General features: G+C 37.2%; 1 protein-coding gene across 2 annotated transcripts in view; it reads right to left on the bottom strand.

The window, feature by feature from the left end:
- DZIP3 (DAZ interacting zinc finger protein 3) overlaps positions 1–18,448 on the bottom strand; it is a 121,667-nt gene that overhangs the window by 33,642 nt on the left and 69,577 nt on the right. For both annotated transcript variants that reach the window (XR_009540770.1, XM_060150637.1), the window contains exon 18: positions 6,326–6,351. Coding sequence is in view for 1 of the 2 variants with exons in the window: in XM_060150637.1 (XP_060006620.1) it covers positions 6,326–6,351 (26 nt within the window). In the remaining variant the exon portion in view is untranslated. The remainder of the gene's footprint in view (positions 1–6,325; positions 6,352–18,448) is intronic.

Consider the following 18,448-nt stretch of genomic DNA (forward strand, 5'->3'; position numbering starts at 1 on the left):
GCATGAAAACACACACACAAAAAAACTATTGGAGAGGGCAGACAGCAGAAGCAAGAAGAACTACAATCCTGCAGCCTATGGAACAAAAACCACATTCACAGAAAGACAGACAAGGTGAAAAGGCAGAGGGCTATGTACCAGATGAAAGAACAAGATAAAACACCAGAAAAACAGCTAAATGAAGTGGAGATAGGTAACCTTCCAGAAAAAGAATTCAGAATAATGATAGTGAAGATGATCCAGGACCTCGGAAAAAGAATGGAGGCAAACATCGAGAAGATGCAAGAAATGTTTAACAAAGACATAGAAGAATTAAAGAACAAACAAACACAGATGAACAATACGATAACTGAAATGAAAAATACACTAGAAGGAATCAATAGCAGAATAACTGGGGAAGAAGAACGGATAAGTGACCTGGAAGACAGGATGGCTGAATTCACTGCTGTGGAAAAGAGTAAAGAAAAATGAATGAAAAGAAATGAAGACAGCTTGAGAGACCTCTGGGACAACATTAAACACAACAACATTCGCATTATAGAGGTCCCAGACGGAGCAGAGAGAGAGAAAGGACCCAAGAAAATATTTGAAGAGATTATAGTCAAAAACTTCCCTAACATGGAAAAGGAAATAGCCACAAGTACAGGAAGCACATAGAGTCCCATACAGGATAAACCCAAGGAGAAACATGCTGAGACACATAGTACTCAAATTGGCAAAAATTAAAGACAAAGAAAAATGATTGAAAGCAGCAAGGGAAAAACGACAAATAACATACAAGGGAACTCCCATAACTGATTTCTCAGCAGAAACTCTACAAGCCAGAAGGCAGCAGCATGATATATTTAAAGTGATGAAAGGAGAGAACCTACAACGAAGATTACTCTAGCCAGCAAGGATCTCACTCAGATTTGACAGAGAAATCAAAAGCTTCACAGACAAGCAAAAGCTAAGAGAATTCAGCACCACCAAACCAACTCTACAACAAATGCTAAAGGAACTTCTCTAAGTGGGAAACACAAGAGAAGAAAAGGACCTATACAAAAAAACCCAAAACAATTAAGAAAATGGTAATAGGAACATACATATCGATAATTAACTTAAATGTAAATGGATTAAATGCTCCAACCAAAAGACACAGGCTCACTGAATGGGTACAAAAACAAGATCCATATATATGATGTCTACAAGAGACCCACTTCATACCTAGGGACACATACAGACTGAAAGTGAGGGGTTGGAAAAAGATATTCCATGCAAATGGAAATCAAACAAAAGGTGGAGTAGCAATACTCATATCAGATAAAATAGATTTTAAAATAAGGAATGTTACAAGAGACAAGGAAGGACACTACATATGATCAAGGCATCAATCCAAGAAGAAGATATAACAATTATAAATATATATGCACCCAACATTGGAGCACCTCAATACATAAAGCAACTGCTAACAGGTATAAAAGAAGAAATCAACAGTAACACAATAATAGTGGGTGACTTTAACATGTCACTTACACCAATGGACAGATCATCCAAAGAGAAAATTAACAGGGAAACACAAGCTTTAAATGACACAACAGACCAGATAGATTTAACTGATAATTATAGGACATTCCACCCAAAAACAGCAGATTACTTTCTTCTCAACTGCGCACGGAACATTCTCCAGGATTGATTACATCTTGGGTCCCAAATCAAGCCTCAGTAAATTTAAGAAAATTGAAATCATATGAAGTATCTTTTATGACCACAACGCTATGAGATTAGAAATCAATTACAGGGAAAAAAACGTAAAAAACACAAACACATGGAGGCTAAACAATACGTTACTAAATAACCAAGAGATCACTGAAGAAATCAAAGAGGAAATCAAAAAATACCTAGAGAAAATGACAATGAAAACAGGATGATCCAAAACCTATAGGATGCAGCAAAAGCAGTTCTAAGAGGGAAGTTTATAGCTATACAAGCCTACCTCAAGACACAGGAAATATCTCAAATAAACAACCTAACCTTACACCTAAAGGAAAGAGAGAAAGAAGAACAAACAAAACCCAAAGTTAGCAGAAAGAAAGAAATCATAAAGATCAGAGCAGAAATAAATGAAATAGAAACAAAGAAAACAATAGCAAAGATCTATAAAACTAAAAGCTGGTTCTTTGAGATGATAAACAAAATTGATAAACCATTAGCCAGACTGATCAAGAAAAAAAGGGAGAGGACTCAATTCAATAAAATTAGAAATGAAAAAGGAGAAGTTACAACAGACACGGCAGAAATACAAAGCATTCTAAGAGACTACTACAAGCAACTCTATGCCAACAAAATGGACAACCTGGAAGAAATGGACAAATTCTTAGAAAGGTATAACCTTCCAAGACTAAACCAGGAAGAAATAGAAAATATGAACAGACCAATCACAAGGAATGAAATTGAAACTGTGATTAAAAATCTTCCAAAAGGGGCTTCCCTGGTGGCGTAGTGGTTGGGAGTCCACCTACCGATGCAGGGGTCATGGGTTCGTGCCCCGGTCTGGGAAGATCCCACATGCCACAGAGCGGCTGGGCCCGTGAGCCATGGCCATTGAGCCTGCACGTCCGGAGCCTGTGCTCTGCAACAGGAGAGGCCACAACTGTGAGAGGCCCACGTACCGCAAAAAAAAAAAAAAAATCTTCCAAAAAACAAAAGTCCAGGACCAGATGGCTTCACATGTGAATTCTATCAAACATTTAGATAAGAGCTAACACCCATCCTTCTCAAACTCTTCCAAAAAATTGCACAGGAAGGAACACTCCCAAACTCATTCTATGAGGCCACCATCACCCTGATACCAAAACCAGACAAAGATACTACAGAAAAAGAAAATCACAGACCAATATCACTGATGAATATAGATGCAAAATTCCTCAACAAAATACTAGCAAACAGAATCCAACAACACATTAAAAGGATCATACACCATGATCAAGTGGGATTTATCGCAGGGATGCAAGGATTCTTCAATATAAGCAAATCAATTAATATGATACACCATATTAACAAATTGAAGAAGACAAACCATATGATCATCTCAACAGATGCAGAAAAAGCTTTTGACAAAATTCAACACCCATTTGTGATAAAAACTCTCCAGAAAGTCGGCATAGAGGGAACCTACCTCAACATAATAAAGGCCATATACAACAAACCCAGAGCAAACATCATTCTCAATGGTGAAAAACGGAAAGTATTTCCTCTAACATCAGGAAAAAGACAAGGATGTCCACTCTCACCACTATTATTCAACATAGTTTTGGAAGTCCTAGGCACGTCAATCAGAGAAGAAAAAGAAATAAAAGGAATACAAATTTGAAAAGAAGTAAAACTGTCACCATTTGCAGATGACATGATACTATACATAAAGAATCCTAAAGATGTCACCAGAAAACTACTAGAGCTAATGAATGAATTTGGTAAAGTTGCATGATACAAAATTTATGCACAGAAATCTCTTACATTCCTATAAACTAATGATGAAAAACCTGAAAGAGAAATTAAGGAAACACTCCCATTTACCATTGCAACAAAAAGAATAAAATACCTAAGAATAAACCTACCTAGGAAGACAAAAGAACTGTATGCAGAAAACTATAAGACACTGATGAAAGAAATTAAACATACCAAGAGATGGAGAGATATACCATGTTCTTGGATTAGAAGAATCAACATTGTGAAAATGACTATACTACCCAAAGCAATCTACAGATTCAACGCAATCCCTATCAAATTACCAATGGCATTTTTCACAGAACTAGAACAAAAAATCTTAAAAGTTGTATGGAGACACAAAAGACCCCGAATAGCCAAAGCAGTCTTGAGGGAAAAAAAACGGAGCTGGAGGAATCAGGCTCCCGAATTTCAGACTATACTACAAAGCTACAGTAATCAAGACAATATGGTACTGGCACAAAAACAGAAATATAGATCAATGGAATAGGATAGAAAGCCCAGAGACAAACCCATGCACCTATGGTCAACTAATCTATGACAAAGGAGGCAAGGATATACAATGGAGAAAAGACAGTCTCCTCAATAAGTGGTGCTGGGAAAACTGGACAGCTACATGTAAAAGAATGAAATTAGAACACTCCCTAACACCATACACAAAAATAAACTCAAAATGGATTCGAGACCTGAATGTAAGACCGGACACTATAAAACTCTTAGAGGAAAACATAGGAAGAACACTCTCTGACATAAATCACAGCAAGATCTTTTTTGATCCACCTCCTAGAGTAATGGAAATAAAACCAAAAATAAACCAATGGGACCTAATGAAACTTAAAAGATTTTGCACAGCAAAGGAAACTACAAACAAGATGAAAAGACAACCCTCAGAATGGGAGAAAATAGTTGCAAACAAATCAACGGACAAAGGGTTAATCTCCAAAATATATAAACAGCTCATGCAGCTCAATATTAAAAAAACAAACAACCCAATCCAAAAATGGGAAGAAGACCTAAATAGACATTTCTCCAAAGAAGACATACAGATGGCCAGGAAGCACATGAAAAGCTGCTCAACATCACTAATTATTAGAGAAGTGCAAATCAAAACTACAATGAGGTTATCACCTCACACCAGTTAGAATGGGCATCATCAGAAAATCTACAAACAACAAATGCTGGAGAGGTTGTGGAGAAAAGGGAGCCCTCTTGCACTGTTGGTGGGAATGTAAATTGATACAGCCACTATGGAGAACAATATGGAGGTTCCTTAAAAAACTAGAATTACCATATGACCCAGCAATCCCACTACTAGGCATACACCCAGATAAAACCATAATTCAAAAAGACACATGCACCCCAGTGTTCACTGCAGCACTATTTACAATAGCCAGAATATGGAAGCAACCTAAATGCCCATTGACAGATGAATGAATAAAGAAGATGTGGTACATATATACAATGGAATATTACTTGGACATAAAAAAGGAACGAAATTGGATCATTTGTAGAGACGTGGATGGACGTAGAGACTGTCATACAGAGTGAAGTAAGTTAGAAAAACAAATATCATGTATAAACACATATATGTGGAACGTAGAAAAATGGTACAGATGAACCAGTTTGCAGGGCAGAAATTGAGACACAGATGCGAGAACAAATGTATGGACACCAAGGGGGAAAAGTGGCGGGAGGGGTGGTGGGATGAATTGGGAGATTGGGATTGACATAGATACACTAATATGTATAAAATGGATAACTAATAAGCTGCTCTATAGAAAAAAAAAAAGGCTTCTCTGGTGGCGCAGTGGTTGAGAGTCTGCCTGCTGATTCAGGGGACACGGGTTCGTGCCCTGGTCTGGGAAGATCCCACATGCCGTGGAGCAGCTGGCCCGTGAGCCATGCTCACTGAGCCTGCGCGTCCGGAGCCTGTGCTCTGCAATGGGAGAGGCCACAACAGTGAGAGGCCCGCGTACCGCAAAAACAAACAAAAAAACAAAAAAACCTATTGCATTAGTGGCTCAACTTGTTGACAAAGAAAGAGAAAACCCATCTTGGATGATGAACTATTAACTTACCGAGTGGATCATGTCCATTAATCAATGAGAAAATATCAAAATCGATGGCTTTAAAGTTACCAAAATATGTTCTTGTTACCATTTTAAAGTTATCTTAATTATGTCCTCACAGAGAGTTCTCTAAAGTAACTAATTTTCAGTTATCAACTCTTTGGTGGGTATAATGATCTCTTTATTGAATGTCTCCCCCACTTCCTTCCTCTACTACACTGTCATTAATCATATGGTTGTAGAATATAGCTCTCAATGTTCTTTAGACATTAAAAGGTTTCCAGTAAAGGTCCAAAATTCACCATTAACAACTGGGGTTAAAAAAAACCAATCAAACATCTCAGGTTAATTAAACAAACCAAACCAAACCAAACTCTTTTATAAAAGGGTCACTGGGACAAACAATAATCTGCCTTTAAGGTTAAGTTTAACTTAGTCTATATTTGGCTAACTACAATCTAGACTATATTTTAAAGGATTTTATACTGGAACCAAATTTAGTCCTTGAAGAAAGCAGTTAGCGTTGGATGACTCTTGAGTAGCCATACATTGATAGGAAAATGCCAAGAGATTCTATTCTCCCAAAATAAATGATAATTTAACTTTTTGTCACTTTCAGTTAAAAAAAACCTGACAACTTATTAAGACCAAAAAAACTGTCTATTCTTCTCTTAGTGAGAACACGTTCTAAAGCAAGGCTGTGTCATTCTGGCAAAGCACACTTTGACAGTACTAAGACAGATTTAAAAATTAAATAAACTAATACTTACACTTGCTCTTCTTTAGATTCCTTATTCTGAAAAATAACATCAAGAATTAGTATTATGTATCAACTATGTTGATACAGCACAGTGATCTAACTGCATTTAGGTCAGCATTTCTCAAGCTTTTTGACCACAACCAAAATAAGAAATATAATTTACATTATAACTCAAATGTACTTACATATATATTTTTATACATAAGCATAAAACTGAAATGTAAGTCCCATGAAATAAACCTTACTCATATTATGTGTGTTATGGACTGCATGTTTGTGTGCCTCCAAAATTCTTAGGTTGAAACCCTAACCCCCAGTGTGATGGTAACTGGAGGTATGGCCATTGGGAGGTAATTAGGTTTAGAGGATGTGGAGTCCTCATGATGGGATTAGCACCCTTATGAGAAGAGACCAGAGAGCTAGCTTGCTCGCTTGTGCATGCTTGATCACTTTCTCCAACGTGTGATGATACAATGAAAAGGTAGCTGTCTGCAAATTAAGAAGACAGCCTTCACCAGACACTGAATCTGCTGGCACCTTGATCTTGAATTTTCCAGCCTCCAGAACCGTGAGAAATGTTGTTTTTGCCACCCATTTTAATGGTAGTTTGCTATAGCAGCCCGAACTAAGACAATGAGTGATGAACTCTGAAATTTTTTTTATTCATACTAATTCTATTTCTTTTTTTAAAATGATAGTTGTGACGCACCAAATTGATTTTATAATCTACCACTGAGTCATGAAACACAACTTGAAAATCACTGATTCAGATATTGGAAGTAAGTGTTGTGGCAGAGTTTGTATCTATTGCAGTATCTTGGGACAGATATTGCAATTGTGTATGTAATTTTCATTTACAGAATCCAATACTAATTACAAGAGTTCTTGAAAGTCTACATGTAAAGAGAAAGCAGATTGATATATTAAGAATCTTATAGGGAAAAAGTGTTAGGGAGATCAGAATTGGGAGGAAATATTAAACAGCCCTATATTTTATTTTCATTAAAAATAAAACTATAACAGCAACCTATTATAATATCAATGACAGTTAACATACTAAAGAGTATTAATTACTCTTTTATATCACCTTTCTATTGAGTATCAATTACTGTCATATAAATTACAGTATTAATTTCTACTACCACCTTGTTTACAAGAAACTTCAGGCCTCTTTCCCCACAGATTCCATGATATACTTACTAATTTGTTTTATTGTCTGTATACTAAGAAGATTTTTGCATTTCATTGTCTGTTCAATGTCCAGTGCCAATTTGATTTTACAATTTAGAATTATCAACTCCTGCCTTGGTTCTAGTGTACTTGAATAACTAAGTTGAAAAGACCTTTGATTGTTCATAATGAACATATCTAGTATAATTAAGTATAGGTTCCCCCGCTATCCCAAAGTAGAGCATTCCTTTGGAACCTTTCATAAACTGAAATGGCATAAAATGAAGAAGCAATTACAGGCATACCTTAGAGGTAATGAAGGTTCGGTTCCAGACAACCCCAATAAGGTGAATATTGCAATAAAGCAAGTCACATGAATTTTTTGGTTTCCCAGTTCATATATGTTTATACTATATTGCAGGCTATTAAGTGTGCAATATAGCCTTATGTCTTAAAAAATGTGTACACCTTAATTTAAAAATACTTTATTGCTAAAAAATGCTAACCATGATCTAAGCCTTCAGCAAACTGTAGTCTTTTCTTTGGTAGATGGTCTTGCCTTGATGTTGATGGCTGCTGACTAATCAGGGTGATGGTTGCTGAAAGTTGCAATGGCTGTGGCAATTTCTTAAAATACGACAACAGTGAAGTTTGTTGCATTAATTGCCTCTTCCTTTTATGAATGATTTCTCTGTTTGACAGCATTTTACCCACAGTAGAACTTCTTTCAAAATTGGAGTCAATTCTCTCAAACCCTGCCCTTGCTTTACCAACTAAGTTTCTGTCATATTTTAATCCTTTGTTGTCATTTCAACAGTTGTTACAGCACTGTCACCAGGAGTAGATTCCATCTCAAGAAACCACTTTCTTTGCTCATCTGTAAGAAGCAGCTCCTTATCCATTAAAGTTTTATCATGAGATTGCAGCAACTGAGATTCAGTCACATCTTCAGGCTCCACTTCTATTTCCAGTTCTCTTGCTATTTTCACATCTGCAATTACTTCCTCTACTGAAATCTTAGATCCTTCAGTTTCATCCATTAGGGCTGGAATCAACTTCTTCCAAACTCCTGTTAATGTTGATATTTTGACCTCTTCCCATGAATTATGAATATTTTTAATGGCATCTAGAAAGGTGAATCCTTTCCAGAATGTTTTCAATTGACTTTGCCCAAATCCATCAGTGGACTCACTACCTATGGTAACTGCAGCCTCACAAAATGTATTTCTTAAATAATAAGACTAGAAAGTCCAAGTGACTCCTTCATCCACAGGCGGCAGAACAGATGCTGTGTTAGCAGGCATGAAAACAACATTAATTTCACTGTACATTTCCATCAGAGTTCCTCAGTGACCAGGTACATTGTCAATGAGCAGTAATATTTTGAAAGAAATCTTTGTCTTTTATTTTGTTTTACTTTATTTTTTTGAATTTATTTTTTATACAGTAGGTTCTTATTAGTTATCTATTTTATATGTATTAGTGTATATATGTCAATCCCAATCTCCCAATTCATCTCACCACCACCCACTGCCCACTTTCCCCCTTCAGGTGTCCATACGTTTGTTCTCTACATTTGTGTCTCTATTTCTGCCTTGCAAACCGGTTCATCTGCAGCACCTTTCTAGATTCCACATATATGCCCTAATATACAATATTTGTTTTTCTCTTTCTGACTTACTTCACTCTGTATGACACTCTCTAGGTCCATCCACATCTCTACAAATGACCCAACTTTGTTCCTTTTTATGGCTGAGTAATATTCCATTGTATATATGTACCACATCTTCTTTAATCATTCATCTGTCGATGGGCATTCAGGTTGCTTCCATGTCCTGGCTATTGTAAATAGTGCTGCAATGAACACTGGGGTGCATGTGTCTTTCTGAATTATGGTTTTCTCAGGGTATATGCCCAGTAGTGGGATTGCTGGGTTATATGGTAATTCCATTTTTAGTTTTTTAAGGAACCTCCATACTGTTCTCCATAGTGGCTGCATCAATTTACATTCCCACCAACAGTGCAAGAGGGTTCCCTTTTCTCCACACCCTCTCCAGCATTTGTTGTTTGTAGATTTTCTGATGATGCCCATTCTAACTGGTGTGAGGTGATACCTCATTGTAGTTTTGATTTGCATTTCTCTAATAACTGTTGATGTTGAGCAGCTTTTCATGTGCTTCTTGACCATCTGTAGGTCTTCTTTGGAGAAATGTCTATTTAGGTCCTCTGACCAGTTTTGGATTTTTTTTTTTTTAATATTGAGCTATGTGAGCTGTTTATATATTTAAGAGATTAATCCTTTGTCTCTTGATTCATTGGCAAATATTTTCTCCCATTCTGAGGGTTATCCTGTTTATGGTTTCCATTGCTGTGCAAAGGCTAAGTTTTATTAGGTCCCATTTGTTTATTTTTATTTCCATTTCTCTAGGAGGTGGGTCAAAAAGGATCTTGCTGTGATTTATGTCATAGAGTGTTCTGCCTATGTTTTCCTCTAAGAGTTTTATAGTGTCTGGCCTTACATTTAGGTCTTTAATCCATTTTGAGTTTATTTTTGTGTATAGTGTTAGGAAGTGTTCTAATTTCATTCTTTTACATGTAGCTGTCCAGTTTTCCCAGCACCACTTATTGAAGAGACTGTCTTTTCTCCATTGTATATTCTTGCCTCCTTTATCAAAGATAAGGTGACCATATGTGTGTGAGTTTATCTCTGGGCTTTCTATCCTGTTCCATTGATCTATATTTCTGTTTTTGTGTCAGTACCATACTGTCTTGATTACTGTAGCTTTGTAGTATAGTCTGAAGTCATGGAGCCTGATTCCTCCAGCTCCGTTTTTCTTTCTTAAGATTGCTTTGGCTATTTGGGGTGTTTGTGTTTCCATACAAATTTTAAGATTTTTTGTTCTAGTTCTGTGAAAAATGCCACTGGGAGATTGATAGGGAGTGCATTGAATCTGTAGATTGCTTTGGGTAGTATAGTCATTTTCACAATGTTGATTCTTCTAATCCAAGAACATGGTGTATCTCTCCATCTGTTGGTATCATCTTTAATTTCTTTCATCAGTGTCTTATAGTTTTCTGCATATAGTTCTTTTGTCTACTTAGGTAGGTTTATTCCTAGGTATTTTATTCTTTTTGTTGCAATGGTAAACGGGAGTGTTTCCTTAATTTCTCTTTCAGATTTTTCATCATTAGCGTATAGGAATACAAGAGATTTCTGTGCATTAATTTTGTATCCTGCTACTTTACCAAATTCATTGATTAACAGTTTTCTGGTGACAGCTTTAGGATTCTGTATGTATAGTATCATGTCATCTGCAAATAGTGACAGGTTTACTTCTTCTTTTCCGATTTGGCTTCCTTTTATTTTTTATCTCCGATTGCTGTGGCTAAAATTTCCAAAACTATGTTGAATAATACTGGTGAGAGTGGCAACCTTGTCTTGTTCCTGATTTTAGTGGAAATGGTTTCAGTTTTTCACCATTGAGAACTGTGGCTATGGGTTGGCTGTGATGTTGGCTGTGGGTTTGTCATATATGGCCTTTATTACGTTGAGGTAAGTTCCCTCTATGCCTAGTTTCTGCAGGGTTTTTATCATAAATGGATGTTAAATTTTGTCAAAAGCTTTTTCTACATCTCTTGAGATGATCATATGGTTTTTATCCTTCAATTTGTTAATATGGTGTATCACATTGATTGATTTGCGAATATTGAGAATTCTTGCTTTCCTGGGATAAACCCCACTTGATTATGGTGTATGAAACTTTTAATGAGCTGCTGGACTCTGTTTGCTAGTATTTTGTTGAGGATTTTTGTGTCTATGTTCATCAATGATATTGGCCTGTAGTTTTCTTTCTTTGTGACATCTTTATCTGGTTTGGTATCAGGGTGATGGTGGCCTCATAGAATGAGTTTGGGAGTGTTCCTCCCTCTGCTATATTTTGGAAGAGTTTGAGAAGGACAGGTGTTAGCTCTTCTCTAAATGTTTGATAGAATTGGCCTGTGAAGCCATCTGGTCCTGGGCTTTTGTTTGTTGGAAGATTTTTAATCACAGTTTCAATTTCAGTGCTTGTGATTGGTCTGTTTATATTTTGTATTTCTTCCTGGTTCAGTCTTGGAAGGTTGTGCTTTTCTAAGAATTTGTCCATTTCTTCCAGGTTGTCCATTTTGGTGGCATATAGTTGCTTGTAGTATTCTCTCATGATGCTTTGTATTTCTGCAGTGTCCATTGTTACTTCTCCTTTTTCATTTCTAATTCTGTTTATTTAAGTCTTGATGAGTCTAGCTAATGGTTTATCAATTGTGTTTATCCTCTCAAAGAAGCAGCTTTTAGTTTTATTGATCTTTGCTATCATTTCCATCATTTCTTTTTCATTTATTTCTGATATGATCTTTACGATTTCTTTCCTTCTGCTAACTTTGGGATTTTTTTGTTCTTCTTTCTCTAATTGCTTTAGGTGTAAGGTTAGGTTGTTTACTTGAGATTTTTCTTGTTTCTTGAGGTAGGACTGTATTGCTATAAACTTCCCTCTTAGAAGTCCTTTTGCTTTATCCCAGAGGTTTTGGGCCACCGTGTTTTCATTGTCATTTGTTTCTAGGTATTTTTTAATTTCCTCCTTGATTTCTTCAGTGATCTCTTGGTTATTTATTAATGGATTGTTTAGCCTCCATGTGCTTGTGCTTTTCTACGTTTTTCTCCCTGTAATTTATTTCTAATCTCATAGTGTTGTGGTCAGAAAAGATGCTTTGATATGATTTCAATTTTCTTAAATTTACCAAGGCTTGATTTGTTACCCAAAATGTGATCTATCCTGGAGTATGTTCATGTGCACTTGTGAAGAAAGCGTAATCTGCTATTTTTGGATGGAATGTCATATAAATATCAATTAAATCTATCTGGTCTATTGTATCATTTAAAGCTTGTGTTTCCTTGTTATTTTTCTGTCTGGATGATCTGTCCATTGGTGTGAGGTGTTAAAGTCCCCCACTATTATTGTGTTACTGTTGATTTCCCCTTTTATAGCTGTTAGTATTTGCCTTATGTATTAAGGTGCTCCAATGTTGGGTGCATATATATTTATAATTGTTATATATTCTTCTTGGATTGATCCCTTGATCATTATGTAGTGTCCTTCCTTCTTTGTCTCTTATAACATTCTTTATTTTAAAGTCTATTTTATCTGATTCGAGTATTGCTACTCCAGCTTTCTTTTGATTTCCATTTGCATGGAATATCTTTTTCCATCCCCTCACCTTCTGTCTTTATGTGTCCTAGGTATGAAGTGGGTCTCTTGTAGACAGCACATATATGGGTCTTGTTTTTGTATCCATTCAGCGAGCCTGTGTCTTTTGGTTGGAGCATTTAATCCATTCACGCTTAAGGTAATTATCTATATGTATGTTCCTATTACCACTTTCCTAATTGTTATGGGTTTGTTTTTGTAGGTCTTTTTCTTCTCTTGTGTCTCCCACTTAGAGAAGTTCCTTTATCATTTGTTGTAGAGCTGGTTTGGTGGTGCTGAATTCTCTTAGCTTTTGTTTGTCTGTGAAGCTGTTGATTTCTCTGTCAAATCTAAATGAGATCCCTGCTGAACAGAGTAATCTTGGTTGCAGCTTCTTCCCTTTCATCACTTTAAATACATCATGCCACTCCCTTTTCGCTTTTAGTTTCTGCTGAGAAATCAGCTGTTAACCTTATGGGAGTTCCCTTGTATGTTATTTGTCGTTTTTCCCTTGTTGCCTTTAATAATTTTTCTTTGTCTTTAATTTTTGTCAATCTGATTACTATGTGTCTCCACATGTTTCTCCTTGGGTTTACCCTGCCTGGGACTCTCTGCGTTTCCTGGACTTGGGTGGCTATTTTGTTTCCCATGTTAGGGAAGTTTTTAACTATAATCTCTTCAAATATTTTCTCAGGTCCTTTCTATCTCTCTTCTCCTTCTGGGACCCCTATAATGCAAATGTTGATGGGTTTAATGTTGTCCCAGAGGTCTCTTAGGCTGCCTTCATTTCTTTTCATTCATTTTTCTTTATTCTCTTCTGTGGCAGTGAATTCCTCCATTCTGTCTTCTAGGTCACTTATCTGTTCTTCTGCCTCCGTTATTCTGCTACTGATTCGTTCTAGTGTATTTTTTGATTTCAGTTATTATATTGTTCATGTCTGTTTGTTCTTTAATTCTTCTAGGTATATTTTTGTTAATTCTTGTAGGTCTTTGTTAAACATTTCTTGCATCTTCTCAATTTTTGCCTCCATTCTTTTTCCGAGTTCCTCGATCATCTTCACTATCATTATTGTGAATTCTTTTTCTGGAAGGTTGCCTATCTCCATTTCATTTAATTGTTTTTCTGGGGTTTTATCTTGTTCCTTCATCTGGTACATAGCCCTCTGCCTTTTCATTTTGCCTGTCTTTCTGTCAATGTGGTTTTTGTTCCACAGGATGCAGGATTGTAGTTCTTCTTGCTTCTGCTGTCTGCCCTCTGGTGGATGCGGCTATCTAAGAGGCCTGTGCAAGCTTCCTGATGGGAGGGATTGGTGGTGGGTAGATCTGGGTGTTGCTGTGGTGGGCTGAGCTCAGTAAAACTTTAATCTGCCTGTCTGCTGCTGGGTGGGGCTGAATTCCCTCCCTGTTGGTTGTTTGGCCTGAGGCAACGCAGCACTGGAGGCTACAAGCTCTTTGGTGGGGCTAATGGTGGACTCCAGGAGGGCTCACGCCAAGGAGTACTTTCCAGAACTTCTTCTGCCAGTGTTCTTGTCTCCGTGGTGAGCCACAGCCATCCCCTGCCTCTGAAGGAGTCCCTCCAACAGTAGCAGGTAGGTCTGGTTCAGCCTCCTATGGGGTCACTGCTCCTGCCCCCTGGGTCCTTATGCATACACTACTTTGTGTATGCCCTCCAAGAGTGGAGTCTCTGTTTCCCCTAGTCCTGTCAAAATCCTGCAGTCAAATCCCACTAGCCTTCAAAGTCTGATTCTCTGCAAATTCCTCCTCCCATTGCCGGACCCCCAGGTTGGGAAGCCTGACGTGGCGCTCGGAACCTTCATTCCAGTGGGTGGACTTCTGTGGTATAATTGTTCTCCAGTTTGTGAGTCACCTACCCAGCGGTTATGTGATTTGATTTTATTGTGATTGCACCCTTCCTACTGTCTCATTGCAGCTTCTCCTTTGTCTTTGGATGTGGGGTATCTTTTTTGGTGAGTTCCAGTGTCTTCCTGTCAATGACTGTTCAACAGTTAGTTGTAATTCTGGTGTTCTCGAAAGAGGGAGTGAGCACACGTGCTTGTGGTCCACCATCTTGAACCGACATCCAGAAATCTTTCTTTCTGAGCAGTAGCTCTCAACAGTAGGCTTAATATATTTAGTAAATCATGTTGTAAACAGATGTGTTGTCATCCAGGCATTGTTGTTCCATTTCGGGAGTATAGACAGAGTTGATTTAGCATAATTCTTAAGGACCCTAGGATTTTCAGAATGGCAAATGAGTACTGGCTTCAACTTAAAATCACTAGCTGCATTATTCCCTAACAAGAGAGTCAGCCTGTGTGTTGGAGTTTTGAAGCCAGGTATTACTTCTCTTCATCTATGAAAGCTCTAGATGGCATCTTCTTCCAATAGAAGGCTGTTTTGTCTACATTGAAAAATCTGTTATTTAGTATAGTCACCTTCATTAATTATCTTAGCTAGATCTTCTGGATAACTTGCTGCAGCTTCTGCATCAGTGCTTGTTGCTTCACCTTGTACTCTGAAGTTATGGAGATAGCTTCTTTCCTTAAACTTCATGAACCAACCTCTGCTGGCTTCAAACGTTTCTTCTGCAGCTTCCTCACCTCTCTCAGCCTTTACAGAATTGAAGAGAGTTACGGCCTTGTTCTAGATTAGGCTTTGGTTGAAGGCAATGTTGTGGCTGGTTTAATCTTCTATCCAGAATACTGAAATTTTCTCCTTATCAGCAATAAGGCTGTTTCACTTCCTTACCATTCCTGTGTTCACTGGAGTAGCTCTTTAATTTACTTCAAGAACTTTTCCTTTGCATTCACAACTTGGCTAACTGTTTGGCACAACAGGCCTAGCTTTTGGCCTATCCCAGCTTTCAACATAACTTCCTCTCTAAGGTTAATCATTTCTAGCTCTTGATTCAAAGTGAGAGACCTGCAACTCTTCCCTTCATTTGAACACTTAGAGGCCTTTGTAGGGTTATTAATTGGTCTTTTTCAATATTGTTGCATCTCAGGGAATAAGAAAACCCAAGGAGAGGGAGAGAGATGAGGGAATAGCTGGTCAGTGGAGCAGTCAGAATACACACATTTATCTTTTAAGGTGGCATTATCTTGTAATGGGCATGGTTTGTGGCAACCCAAAATATAAAAATTACAATAGTAATACCAAAGATCACTGATCACTTCAAGTGGGATTTATCCCAGGGATGCAAAGATGGTTCACTATCCACAAATCAATCAATGTGATATACCACATTAATAAACTGAAGAATAAAAATCATATGATCATCCCAATAGATGTAAAGAAAGCTTTTGACAAAACTCAACATCCGTTTATGATAAAATTTCTCCACAAAGTAGGTACAGAGGGAATATACCTCAACAAAATAAAGGCCATATATGATAAGTCCACAGTTAACATCATACTCAATGGTGAAAAGCTGAAAGCATCAGGAACAAAACAATGATGCCCACTCTTGCTAGTTCTATTCAACACAATTTTGGAAGTCCTAGCTACAGACAAGAAGAAGAAAGAAAAATAATCCAAATTGGAAGGGAGGTAGTAAAACTGTTTCTGTTTGCAGATGACATGATATTATACATAGAAAACCCTAAAAACACCACTAGAAAACTACTAGAGCTCATCAATGAATTCAGTAAAGTCACAGGATACAGAATTAATATACAGAAATCTGTTGCATTTCTCTACACTAACAAAGAAATATCAGAAAGAGAAATTGAGAAAACAATCCCATTTACCATTGCATCAAAAAGAATGAAATACCTAGGAATAAATACATGGAGGTAAAAGGCCTGTACTTGGAAAACTAAAGATACTGATGAAAGAAGTTGAAGATAACACAAAGTGATGGGTAGATATACCATGTTCACAGATTGGAAGAATTAATATTGTTAAAATGACTATACTACCCAAAGCAATTCACAGATTCAATGCAATCCCTATCAAAATACCAATGGCATTTTTCACAGAACTAAAACAAATAATTCTAAATTTTGTATGAAAATCCAAAGACCCTGAATAGCCAAAGCAATCCTGAGAAAGAAAAGCATTGCTGGAGGTATCATGCTCCCTGACTTCAGACTGTACTACAAAGCTACAGTAATCAAAGCAGTGTCATACTGGCAAAGAAACAGACACATGGATCAAAGGAATAGAATAGAGAGCCACCCAGGAATAAACCCACACACTTACGGTCAAGTAATCTATGACAAAGGAGGCAAGAATATGCAATGGGGAAAAGACATTCTCTTCAATAAGTAGTGCTGGAACAGCTGAACAGCTACATGTAAAAGACTGAAATTAGAACATTTTCTCATGCCATATACAAAAATAAACTCAAAAGAGATTAAGGACTTAAATTTAGGACCAGAAACTATAAAACCCCTAGAAAAACACATAGGCAGAGCACTCTTTGACAAAAATTGTAGCAATATATTTTTTGGATCTGTCTCCTAAGGCAAAGGGAAGAAAAGCAAAAATTAACAAATGGGACCTAATTAAATTTAAAAGCTTTTGCACAGCAAAGGAAACCATCAACAAAATGAAAAGATAACCTACTGAATGGGAGAAAATATTTGCAAATGATATGACCAAAACCGGTTTAATATCCAACACAGACAGTTCATACAACTCAATATTAAAAAAAAAAACCAAAAAACCCAAACAACCTGATTAAATAATGAACAGAAGACCTGAATAGACGTTTTTCTTCAGAGGACATACAGATGGCCAACAGGCACATGAAAAGATGCTCAACATTGCAAATCATCAGAGAAATGCAAATCAAAACCACAATGAGGGGCTTCCCTGGTGGCGCAGTGGTTGAGAGTCTGCCTGCTGATGCAGGGGACACGGGTTTGTGCCCCGGTCTGGGAAGATCCCACATGCCGTGGAGCGGCTGGGCCCGTGAGCCATGGCTGCTGAGCCTGCGCGTCCGGAGCCTGTGCTCCGCAACGGGAGAGGCCACAACAGTGAGAGGCCCGCGTACCGCAAAAAAAAAAACCACAGTGAGATATCACCTCACGTGTCAAAATGGCTATAATCAAAAAGACCACTAATAACAAATGTCAGCAAGGATGTGGAGAAAAGGAACACTGTACACCTTTGGTAGGAATGGAAATTGGTGCAGCCACTATGGAAAACAGTACAGAGGTTCCTCAAGAAACCAAAAATACAACTACCACATGATCCAGCAATTCCACTCCTGAGTGTACAGCCAAAGAAAATAAAAACACTAATTTAAAAGACACATGCACCACAATGTTCATAAGCATTATTTATGCTAGCCAAGATATGGAAGCAACCTAAGCGTCCATCAATAGATGAATGGGTAAAGAAAATATGGTATATATACACAATGGAATACTACTCAGCCATAAAAAAGAATGAAATTTTACCATTTGCAACAACATGGATGGACCTAGAGAGTATTATGATTAGTGAAATAAGTCAGACAGAGAAAGACAAATGCTATATGGTATCACTTATATTTGGAATCTAAAAAATAAAACGAATAAATATAACAAAACAGAATCAGACTCAAAGATATAGAAGACAAACTAGTAGTTACCAATGGGGAGAGGGAAGTGGGGAGGGACATTATAGGGGTAGAGGATTAAGATGTACAAAATACTTTGTATAAAATAAATAAACTAAAAGGATATATTGTACAGCACAGGGAATAGAGCCAATATTTTATAATAACTTTGAATGGAGTATAATCAATAAAAATT

Source organism: Lagenorhynchus albirostris, chromosome 5 (assembly GCF_949774975.1).
Source record: "Lagenorhynchus albirostris chromosome 5, mLagAlb1.1, whole genome shotgun sequence".
Lineage (NCBI taxonomy): Eukaryota > Metazoa > Chordata > Mammalia > Artiodactyla > Delphinidae > Lagenorhynchus > Lagenorhynchus albirostris.